At 40.9% G+C, this 12,126-nt stretch overlaps 1 protein-coding gene across 1 annotated transcript; it reads right to left on the minus strand.

The window, feature by feature from the left end:
• Positions 1-920: 920 nt before the first annotated feature.
• Positions 921-11,791, minus strand: LOC112554335. Its single transcript, XM_025222073.1, has 3 exons — positions 11,216-11,791; positions 10,305-10,752; positions 921-1,157 (listed from the first exon to the last, which is right to left on the minus strand). The coding sequence occupies exons 1-3, from the start codon at positions 11,347-11,349 to the stop codon at positions 921-923; spliced, it is 819 nt and encodes a 272-aa protein (XP_025077858.1). The 5' UTR covers positions 11,350-11,791.
• Positions 11,792-12,126: the final 335 nt, after the last annotated feature.

Consider the following 12,126-nt stretch of genomic DNA (forward strand, 5'->3'; position numbering starts at 1 on the left):
GTGAAACAAACCGAATGTCCTGAATGTGCCGACACTGACAGTGTTGAATGTCTGAGTGTCTGAGTGTCGAGGAACTTGAGCACAAAGAAGTTTCTAGAATGAGGTGTATTGTTCTTTGTGGTCAACGATTTGCGCGAGACTTGAAGAAACAAGGTCATAAAAATAATAAAGAAAAGTCTCGGCTAGAGAAGGGAACTTCTGAGGAACATTGATTAACTTTCGCGTACTGTAACGGTCTGATCTTCAAACTTTCTTCCGAATGTTGAGATCACTTCACCACTGTCTTCCTCCTCATCCTCACACGCACACACCCAAACTCACGGACACACATGCAAAGATAGATACGAGTAGAACGAACGATTGAACGAACGATTGAACGAACGAATGAAGTTTTTATTGACATAGATCACGTAGTCTCAACATTCCGGTATATTGAAACAAAATGATTGTTGTATAGTATATCATAATACAGCATTAGAATAATATTATATCTAGGGTACTACATGGTCACCAAACATTTCCACTTATTGTAGATATTGTCTAAATAATGTAATACAATAAAACATCAATACAAAGTGTACAGTCTTTGTATGTATGATTACATGCACATATGAACGTGAATACATACACAAATATACACTTGTCTTAACACAAAATATTATTTTAACATCTTTTAAGATTGACCTTTAAAAAACAAATACAACTGCTACATTAAAGGCATTGATAGTGAGGAGGAGATCAGTCTCAATGCGAGTTACAGAGTTTGAAGTCTAAAGTTGACAAAAGTCGGTTGGGGAGCCGACATTGCCAAGGTCCTTTGACACGGTGACCATGACCTCGCTGTACGTCGCCCGTCCTCAGGCGTTGGCGGGCTGCAGCAGCTGACCCCGTGGGGTTGCACGTGCTGCACGTGTTGCCGTTCAAATGGTACCACCACCACCCCCGCTGTGACGACTCGCGCAGTTGACGCTGCTGTCACCGTCGTTGTCGTTGTCGTAAGTGCTGAAGTTGGCGCCGCGCAGGTCGGACAGACAGTCGCCGGTAGGGTTGAGTACGGAATTCAAACTGTCGAAGTGGAACTGGTACAGAGAGTCCTCGCCCTTGACAACGAAGTTGTTGTAAATGACGTACAGCTTTGAGCCGTTTTTCAGTTCCACCTGTGTTTGGACACAAATGCACAACCTAAATGTTGTCAGAAAAATACTTGTCACAAAAATAAAATCAGTTGTTACAAAATACTGACGGCCCGCTGTTGACAACATTTTAAGTTCAGCAGCACGGAACAGCCGACATGAGCACTTATTTGATAAGATTTATAATATATTATTAATGATATATAAAGATATATAAAGTTCTTTTTATCTATTTATTTTTATGGGAAAATGGTGCCAAAAATCTTACATGTTGACATGGAAACATGTTTTAGAGTGTTAACTCATCGCTCTGATGTATTGTTTACTGACCAGTTGCATTACCTCTTCAACATATTAAGGCAGTGGTTCTCAAAGTATTTCGGACCGCGGACCACGTTACTTAGGTAAAATATATGGCGGACCACCAAGGCCTAAAATCACTTCTGTACTATGAATTTCAATTTTAAATTGCGCGCATTTGTTTTATTAGATTAATTCAAAAACTAAATTTCCATTTGTAGAAAGTAATATAGTAATAAGTTGACATAAACTGTCCTACGGCCTAACCTCGTTCTTTGTAATTAAAATGTTGGTCATTCGGTGGCAGAAGGGAATGTTATGCGAGGTATGGAATGAACGCATTTTAAACATCTACCTGGATTTGCTGACATATTTGACAACTGTCAGCCGCGGACCACCTGACTTATGTCCGCGGACCACACTTTGAGAACCACTGTATTAAGGTCTTCGTGGCAATTGGTCTTTCAGTATATACTCTACAGAAATTGAGTTCTTAGCGCATTGCTCTCCAGATGTAGAATATGGCGACCTGTGTAGACATGGATCAACTGACTCCCCCTGTTGTTACATAATTTAAAAGAAGTCAAACACAGTGTCACCTGATATCACCCCATTGTTCAAGCTTATCTCAATTCATAAAGGTTTTTTCTTTTAATTTCGCGCACCCTGACGAAAAAAGAGAAAAGCTTACTTATTTTAGTGCAAACATTCTTTGTTGCGAAAGTTTGTACCTACCTGGGACTAATTGAGTCGGTATTTCCCGGTTCTGTGACGTCAAATGTGCATGTTTTTCACCTCGAATCAGTCCAGCAGCCAATGGGTGTCGAGGACTCATATCAACCGAAGCGACATAGGACACCACGCGATACTCTCGCCAAGATCTCGTCACCTGAAGTTCATTGACTTTTTGTTGTTCCGGCCTCATTCATCAACGTCGACATTTCATTATAAGCAGGTCACTGGAAAGGTCACATTGTCTGTAGGGCGTATCATGACGAACGACTGAATTGGCTTGTCATCACTAATTTTTGTAATCAGAGCAGTCTGAAAAATAAACAACGCCTTCTGTTTACAATGTTTTCACTGTCATACCTCTAACTCCAATACTGTTCACCTGGTTATGCTGGGGAAAATAAACAGATTTCTTGTCTCTCTGGTCTTGATTGGTATCTGACAAGTGTCTTTGTTGATGATCGATGATGATGATGATGGATGATGAGATGATGATTGATGATGATGATGATAATGATTGTATGATGATTAATATATAATAATCAAACAAAATTTGCTAAAGTGCATCGCAAACAATTAGTAAGAAGATGTAGAACAATCACAAGCACAATAGTTTTATGTAGAACATTAACTCTCTAAAAATCTATCCACTCGAAATGATAACAAGATGCTCAGAACATTGGAACTAACTAGTGAATAACAAAGATGTTAAAGACATACAAAATAGCAACGAAGGGAAGATGTAAAAAGGAAGAGCAAGCTGAGACTCAGGCAGTAAAGGGAGATACATACTTTTTATGTGCTTTGTAGAGTGTTTGTAGCAGTAAGACTTCAGAGAATAAGGTGAGTGACATCACGAGAACACTGGGAAAGATATTGTAGGTATGATCTTGAGAATATGAAGGAATGTGATCACATGTAACTACAAGAGGGTGACAGTCATTACAGTTTATTTCCAACTGCAGCTATGTACAGCGCTAGGGCTGTCAAAGCGAGTGAGCGGGGGAGTGGACTGCAGCGCATAGAAACAACAGTTCCCGAAATACTTCAAAATAACCTTACATAATTAACTTTATGTACATTACGTACACAATTAAAATAACATTATATAAAATAACAGTTTTAAATAACTTTATATAATAACTGTATATACATTATAAATAGGCATTTATATAAATACCGTGATATTATACACATTTATATAAAATAACGTTCTATAAATAAAATTTTGTATCATTATCTGTATACAGTCCTGTTGCAAACTCCGTGCCCAGATACAGAAAAAGCAAAAAATACAAATCCTAATGTCTCATACTAAAACCTAAGTAGAAGCACGTGTAAGCATGATGGAGAGACATGAGAGGTGTAATGCTGCCGGAAGTACCAGAAGTCTACAAATGTTCCTCTTAAAGTTCACGTGACTGATAATCACAGAACTCAGGTCAGTCAGTACATGCTAAATATAGAATAGTGAAAAGATGTGGTACAGGGGACGAGGAGGGTTGCAATCCACTTGGACTATGGGCATGACGTCATGTAAGTTCTGCGTCATCACAGCTTTGAACGTCACTACTGTTTCCTTCCTTTTGTCGTCAGTGGTATCAGACATGGCGCTGTGTGTGTTCGACTGACATGTTTGTTTGTTGTGTCTGCCCGGACAGCCGTAGAGCAGCGGTTGATAACTTATCACTGTATTATATTTATGATGTAAATAGAACAATTAAAGAAATCCAAGAAAGTCGAAAGCAGGAAGCGTCACCTCTCATGGGTCCTAGCTCGCAGTTATCTCCCGTAAAGCCTGGCTGACAGTCACAGGTACCAGCGCTAGGTGTCCTCCGGTCCATCTTTGTGCAAAGTTCTTTCTGAAACATTTGGCTCTCTCAAGGGTACACAATTTACAATTACAATCTTTTAACGCAGGAAATTTAAATCATTTCAGTTGATAGCGTGTAGGTCTGGAAAGTAATTTTAAACATTTGGTCTTACAATTTACAATTATATACTCCATCTTTTACACACTCAGAATTTAAATCATTTCAGTTGAAATCTCCACAAGGACAACTACAGGTAGTAGTTAATACACTGGCATATACAGAGTAAGTAATAATCTATCATGTTGAAAAGATGAATAAGCTCTCTCTCAAACTGGCTCTATACATACTCATATCACACCACACACAGTAACAGTAGGTACAGTAGGTGCACTACAGTACGTGACGTCAGCTGACACAACATAAACGGTCACTAGAGCGGAGAGAAGATTCACGTGTATGTACGTGCAGTAAATGCTGTCACTGCTCGGGGAACTCTCATTGTTATTAAACGTGACAGTGGCCCATTATTGACACAATAGTGATGGGGAGGTACTCGTCTCCCTTTCATGGGAGGGAACAAGTCCTAAAAGTTCAAGAAAGTGCACATTCTATTTTTGTAAATTGTATTCTTGTCGGGAGGCCAGGAGAGGATTACATAATATGTACAATGTGGAAAAAAGAATGTTTGTTGGAAATGGATGAAAAGTGTGATAAATTTCTTTGTCTTTTTCGGGATTATACGATAATATTTATAATAAATCTGGTTATTTTTCAATATTGCTTGGTTGCGAAATTTTTTTTAAAAATATTTTCCAAGAGGATTATAACTTCTTTGGAGTAAAGAAATTTGTCTTTATCAGAATAGGAGATTCGAGGATGAAAATGAAAGAAAAAAGCAAATAACAAGGGAACATTCTATTCTCATAGTCACTCACCCTCCAGGAAGTGCTGAGTCCGTGTTTCAAATGTGAACAGGAGGTCGGCACGCGATTTTTGTGTAGCACTGTAAGTGTAGACAAATGTGTGTGTGCATATGGCAACATGGTTTGGTTTCTTTGCACTAAGCACGTACAAGTGTTTTCGCGTATCCTCAGAAAGAAGAGTTACCTTCTGTAAATACTTTGCTCTGTCATGCGCTCCGCGGCGTCAGTAATGACCTCCCACTCCATGTTGACACAATCCCGCCGCCGCTACCTGTTTGAGCGACAGGTGACAAGTCTTTTGGCGGCACGATCAAAGATGACGGAGTTACATGATGGCGACGATGCGCAGACAACAGTGCAGCTCAAGATGCTGGTGCTGGTCACAGTCTGCTCCACCTGGTAATCTCGGGGCACGTGACGTGGACAGGTGGGCGGCTTGTGGAATTGACTGAGCTGATGGCAGTCTTCTGACAGAGGGACAGAGGCGGCTGAAGCGGACAAGATAAGCGATGAAGCTTCTTTAAAATACATCTTGACGAGCGACGACAGCAAAACGATGTCCAGTGGAAACAATATCAACAAGATGTTCGGACTGATTGTCTCAGCACTGTCACTGATGTACCTCGACAAACACCCGCTGATATGACAGGTGTCCTTAAATAAAGGTTGCTGATATTGCCTTGGAGCGTGTTTGCACAGCTTTGCCGACTGTTGTGGGGAAAATAAACAGTAAACAAGCGCAAGGTTCATCAAAGTTCAGCGAAGTTTAGCAAAGTGAAATCGTTTAGCTTTTCTTTTCTGAAGTGTTCGCGAAACACTTAAAAGACTTAAAACCCATTTAGGTACCAGCAAGAAACAACAACCATCCTGTTCATTTGCACCGGACACACCACACACACACACACATGTTCCTCTGGTCACACACACACACACCACAGAGCCACACACACACAGCACACACACACACACACACACACACACACTGCTCACACACACACACACAACTACAACACCGCTATTTTTGTGCTGCTGTATGCAGGTTCGACAGTGCCACAGTCTTCACTTCTGTGTTTGTCCAATAGTTCCAGCAGTGTAAGTTCAAGTGCTTACAAGTGCTTACAAGTGCTTGGAGGGAGCAAAAGTCGTGCTTGAGAAATGCTTGACCTGCTGTTGGCGGATTTCCTGTTCAAGTCTTTCACTTGGAGTCTGTTGTTCCTGTGACAAGACCACGGGACGTCCACGTCTCTGGAATGTTTCCCAGTGGCATCCATGGAGATTAAAAATGGTTTTCTTAGTTTTCTGTTCGCTGTTAATTTATATCTTATAGCTCAATCGTGTTCTCTGTCTTCCATCTGTCCACCTCAGATGCTCCGATAATACAAGGGGGCAAAGTCCTTTTTTTGTACTTAAGACAAAATAAATCTGTCTTGGTATTTTCTTAAGATTTCTAAGAACAAAAATGACTCGACGGCTAAAGTTAATTTTTTAAAGTTTATATGCAAATCGTCTGCACAGTTACAATGTCTGGTCATCCTGTCACTTCTTTTATTGTTGTTCCTCTTTGATTCTTTCTTCTGTGTACAGCTCTTAACTTTCTCTCTTTGCTCGAAGTACTCAAAACATTCCTTGTACTTTGTAATAAACTTTGCTCAGTGCTGACAAATCAGAGAAAAAGGTATCAACGTCCAGTGACAGGAGAGACTATACAGTAGTCAGATTGTGTGTCTGTCTTGTAGATAACATGTACCACGTGACTTGCTATCAGTCAGTGAGTGCGACCTGCTGTAGGACACACTACAGTCGTCAGTTCCGGTCTGTAGAACATCTGGAGTTGTCATCGTCCTCCGTGTTCTAGAAGCTGCCGGAGTAGCGCTGCGCATGTCAAGGTCTTTTTTTTTTAAAGGTCAGCAGGTTGAGCAGAGTTCACGTGACTTTTAAAGTGCAAATGACTTTCGCTTGGGTTTAAATATTTTTGAATCTGAGGCCAGATGTGTTTTTGCATTGTATTTCTTCTCCAGCTGCAGGGACAGCTGTGTATACAATGTACAGTGTCATTAGTGTCATTAGTGCTTCCTGCCCTCTGTGGTGTGGCTGTCCTGAAAGTGGATTTACAATTTGAATAGTTTCCGGTCTGTATCCTTTAGTATCCTTTAAACAATAGTAAATACATATTTGGCTGTTATTCAGGCCTACATGTATACATTTGAATGTATTTCAATGTGTACCATGTTTATTATGACAGGACATATTCCACTCTACAACACTTACAATCACATAAACAAATGTAAAGTTTGGATAACAGAAAGAAGAAGGAAAGAAATGGTGTGCTTATTGACTGTGTACTGTTACTGTTGACGAGTCAATGTTTTTCAGATTTTAAGGTAAAAAATACTTAAAATCTTTATTTGCAGATAGAAAAAAAGGTGTTGAACTCTTAAAGGAACTTTGCTGATCTTGAAATCGTTCAGCTCAGTTCAACAGGATGAGCATCCGGCTTGTAAGAGTCGAGGAGTGTCTGAGTGTCTGAGTGTCTGAATGTCTGAATGTCTGAGTGTCTGAGTGTCTGAATGTCTGAATGTCTGAGTGTCTGAGTGTCTGAGTGTCTGAGTGTCTGAATGTCTGAGTGTCTGAATGTCGAGGAACTTGAGCACAAAGAAGTTTCTAGAATGAGGTGTATTGTTCTTTGTGGTCAACGAGTTGCGTGAGACTTGGAGAAAGAAGGTCATAAAAATAATAAAAAAAGTCTCGGCTAGAGAAGGGAACTTCTGAGGAACATTGATTAACTTTCGCGTACTGTAAGGGTCTGATCTTCAAACTTTCTTCCGAATGTTGAGATCACTTCACCACTGTCTTCATCCTCATCCTCACACGCACACACCCAAACTCACGGACACACGCAAAGATAGATACGAGTAGAACGAACGATTGAACGAACGAATGAAGTTTTTATTGACATAGATCACGTAGTCTCAACATTCCGGTATATTGAAACAAAATGATTGTTGTATAGTATATCATAATACAGCATTAGAATAATATTATATCTAGCGTACTACATGGTCACCAAACATTTCCACTTATTGTCCTAGATAACCAATGAGAGCGTGCAACAGTCATGTTGCCTGTAGAATTTTAAAGACTTTTTAATTATCCTTTTATTATCACTTCAGTGAAAGGGCTTCGTGCTGAGCAGAAGAAGTTGTCGAAATATTTTATAATACTGGTGTTAATGACAGTAGTGTTGTAAATCTCAATCGTTGTATGTTGAGCACAGTGTAACAGTGTATCACCCTGGATGTTTACGAGGCTACTCTGACCTTACTTGTTTAATATATTCACTATGAAAACATTGTGTCGAACAGGAAAGCATGATATCAATAATGGAAGATATTTAACATTGGCAACACAGGGAGTAAGCAAACCTTTCTTTCAAGACTCGCTAAAATGCAGGAGGTTGTAACAGTAACCGTAGCATGCAAATCACAAGTCACCTGCTTTCATCCCCCCCCCCCATAACTTTAAGCACCTATACATTCAAGTTCGTTTATTTAAATGCTGAAATTAAGCTCTTAAACCCATGTGACAATGTTTGGTCTTTGTCGTTTTTGCTTTCGCTCGGTCTTGCTAACTTATTCTGCCCTCGTTGAGCTTGACTGAAGATTTATAAAGGAGAAAACCTTTAAGGTAAGTAAAGTGAGAGCAATCGACTCACACACTTGTACCGTGGTAAAGACGCTCTCTTCAAATGATTTATATATATTTTTAGCATAATTTCTGCAAAAAAGTGGTAATAAACAGTCGGTCACAAAACCCTTGCTTTTATAGACACGTGACTTCTGCAAAAGGTCGTTAATAAAGCTCAATCAACTTATGTGATGTCAGATTTCTTTCCTAACGAAGGTCGCACGAGTAAGTATATATGTAAGTATACATAGAAAACAAAATGAGTGTATTCACCAAGATCTGTGAAAGCAACATTTTGCTCTGTTACTAATTATTAAAATTATTTGGCGCCCCACTAGTGCTTTATCACAGGACCTCTCTGTCCTTGCATACAGCTCCCTGAGAAAATGTGCTTATGATGAAGGGACTGCCACGACAAAAGTTCCAATAACTGACGATAGATAGCCCCACAATAAATGTGACGAGAGCTAGCCTCATAATAAATATAAATGTGAGGAGACCTAGCCCCACAATAAATGTGACAGAAGGAAACCCATCAGATCATGGAATGCCTGCACCCATCTGTCTGGCTACCTGAGAAACAAATCTCACAAGCAAGCTGGAGTCGTACCACTGGCACACTGTGGAGCTGGTGACAGTCCGGTGGACTCACTCTGGAAGACAGAAGGAAGGAATGTCGCAAGACCTGGACAGTGAGGAAGACATGGAACTCGAGCATATAACACTCATTCATTCAAAAGGAAACGGCTGTAATCATTGTTCAGAAGTAAGTTGCTGGAGCATTATGTAACAATAACTATTTAGAAGGAACTGGCTGTCATCAGTTACATCCCCATTTTAAGCAGACTGAAACTTCAGTCAGAAGGCCAAGGTGGGCTCAAATGATGACTGATGACAGCCAGACACAGCAACACGATTAGATGCAACCAGTGACAGAGGTCTGAGTCTTCGCCGAGCCTTCGATTATTAAACCCGATAACCTTTAACCCCAGAAGGATCGAGTACGATATCCTTGTACTGTTCTAATGGTTTGGTCTAGAAATAAATCAGTTCTCCACAGATTCATGTGTAGCGCTTCATAAATCCAAACATGTGGATGAAAAAATACCCTTTATGTATTACCATGTCTATGTCCAAAGAGTAGTTTATCTTAGTATTGATGCAGTGATGGTGTCAATGAGAAGATAAAATCTTATTTTTAAAACAAAGTGTTGTCTAACATTTACCAAGAGGTCAGTCCAGATGCCAGCATAGCAAAATATCCTTTAGTGCTTAGGAAAATCACTTAGTCCCCTGACCTTCGTCGATAAAGTGAAGTCCATGTTCAAAGCCGACTATCCTTCCATGTTCTCTAGCCCTAACCCTCACACTAGTTCAGCCTGACGACGATCAACGTAGATACTAGTTTCTTTATTGTCGAGGAAGAATAGGTTCACTGAACCCAACCTTGATTTTAAGTATTTTAGCACTTGAGGGCATGTGGTACACCGAGACAAAATATAATTACTTGCCACGGTCCTACTGGTAATGAAAGGTCACATCAAGTTTTGAAATATTTCATCGGGAGCTAATATTATTGTTGTTATTATTTATTTGTGCTTATTATCGTGTACATTTCACAAAATGATGCAGGTGTTATGGATACAATTTTATTCCTTCAAGGAACACTGATGACCTTTATCGTTGTAACCTCTCCTCTTGTTTAACATTTCTTTAACCATACCTCTGAACTTTGACCCCATTTTAAAGTAGACAAAAAACGGGCAAGACGAGTTCATCATCCAGAAGCAGTACACGATCCTCCAGCAAGAGGATATCAGATGTTGGTAGAGTCCTGTCTGGCTGAAGTCTGGCACCACCAGCGTGGTCACCTGCAGCAGCAAGTTGGGTGTGATGCACACGATGAACAAGACAGACGTGGCCATCAGCATCCGGGTCACACTCGCCTCCTTGTGGGTCATCTTCAGGTCACCATCAGAAGATGTCGATGACGCTGCTGTTGTCGTCTTGAAGACGGTTGACTGACGCCAGGCGAGAGCTGCTCGAAGCTTGATGGAGGTGATGACTGTGGTGACGATGATGACGGACAGGAAGATCCCCGGCAGCGCAGTGGCGTAGACGAAAATGTCGAAAATGTCGATAACAGTTTTATTCTTCAGGTAATAACTGGTTATAAAGGACAAAATAGTAACAGATTAAATGACAAGTTCAGTTAGGTGTATGAACCTAAAGACACCTTTAACAACATACAGTATTTTCAGTTTAGAAGTGAGCAAAGAATGAAACATTTTCCAGGCAGATGTACTGAACGATTGTTTGAGCGATTCACTATTTGATTGCCATCGTATCAACAAACCCTGGGGGTAAAGGACGCAGCATTCACATCGTGTGCATACAGATCAGGGCAGTAAAGACAAATGGATTACAATAATGTGGCATATTAAAAGAAACTTTATAAGACAAGGGCAGACACTCCACACATTTATTATTTAGGCTCAATTGTCTATATGAGGATTGATGCCAGAAAGCTTTCCACACTAGCGCAGACATCAACGGCGGTCACCTAACCCAACCCTGAAGCACATGTGGTAATACAAGTCAGCGGGGTGATGATTTTTTGTTGACTTACTTTGTCACATAGACGATATTGTCCGTGATGTTAGTCAGGGGATCGAACCTACACACAGAGATATGTTTGGGAGCCACGATAGCGCACATGCCCGCAGTCAACAGGGTACAACCCACGACGATGATGGCGGCCATGGTGGACGTCTTGAGCAGCCTCTTGGCGTGGAAGGGACTGACGACACAGAAACACCGCTCACTGGCGATCACCGCCGACAGGAAGTGCGAGGCCCACACAGAACCAAACAGTCCTGTTGAAAGCAGACAACAATAAGCTTTCTTAGACAATTGCTGTTTGATGAAACTTACCAGAGATTTCAACCTTTCAACGGTGTCTACTCATAGTACAGTGTCTACTGACACTGCACACTATATGTAGGTGTTTACTAACATTGGATTCTGCATTGTACAGTGTCTACTCACACTTCGCACTACATTGTTCACTCCTTCATTTTCATCATTGTTGTCGCTCTAACCTCCACCATTGCCCGACTTTCTGGCATCTAGTGTCAACGACCCTTGTGTACAGCAGTGGCTTAACACAAAAAAGCACATGGCACAGAACTTTCTGGAACTTAAATGTCCGGTCTGTCATCGACACAGCTTACTTGTAGACAACAAGGAGAACACAAAGGACAAGTAAAACTACAGGACACCACACAACTCGTGTCGATGACAATAAGACTCACCACATATTATCGGCGTGACTACCCAGGAGGGACCACTCACTTGCCGGTACAAGAGTTCACTGCTGATGATAACAATTACCATGACAACAATCAGGTCGATGACAGCAAGCACAAAGAGACAAAGGTTGATTCTCTCCCTTAGGCCCTGTCTGTAGAAGACCGCGGCGCTCAGCACGTTGCCAGGGAGACCGAGGATGGTGAGCAGTGGTGTGAGTACCCCGCAACA

This window comes from Pomacea canaliculata, linkage group LG13 (genome assembly GCF_003073045.1).
Source record: "Pomacea canaliculata isolate SZHN2017 linkage group LG13, ASM307304v1, whole genome shotgun sequence".
Taxonomy (NCBI): domain Eukaryota; kingdom Metazoa; phylum Mollusca; class Gastropoda; order Architaenioglossa; family Ampullariidae; genus Pomacea; species Pomacea canaliculata.

Bases quoted from the DNA above. Each gene is read 5' to 3' on its own strand.
- LOC112554335 (XM_025222073.1), bottom strand. From the start codon at position 11,349: ATGGCCGCCATCATCGTCGTGGGTTGTACCCTGTTGACTGCGGGCATG. The intron at 10,753-11,215 runs GTAAGTCAACAA...CTTTATAACCAG, and splicing joins AATATCGTCTATGTGACAAA to TTATTACCTGAAGAATAAAA. The intron at 1,158-10,304 runs GTTAAAGAAATG...GTCCAAACACAG, and splicing joins GGTCAAAGTTCAGAGGTATG to GTGGAACTGAAAAACGGCTC.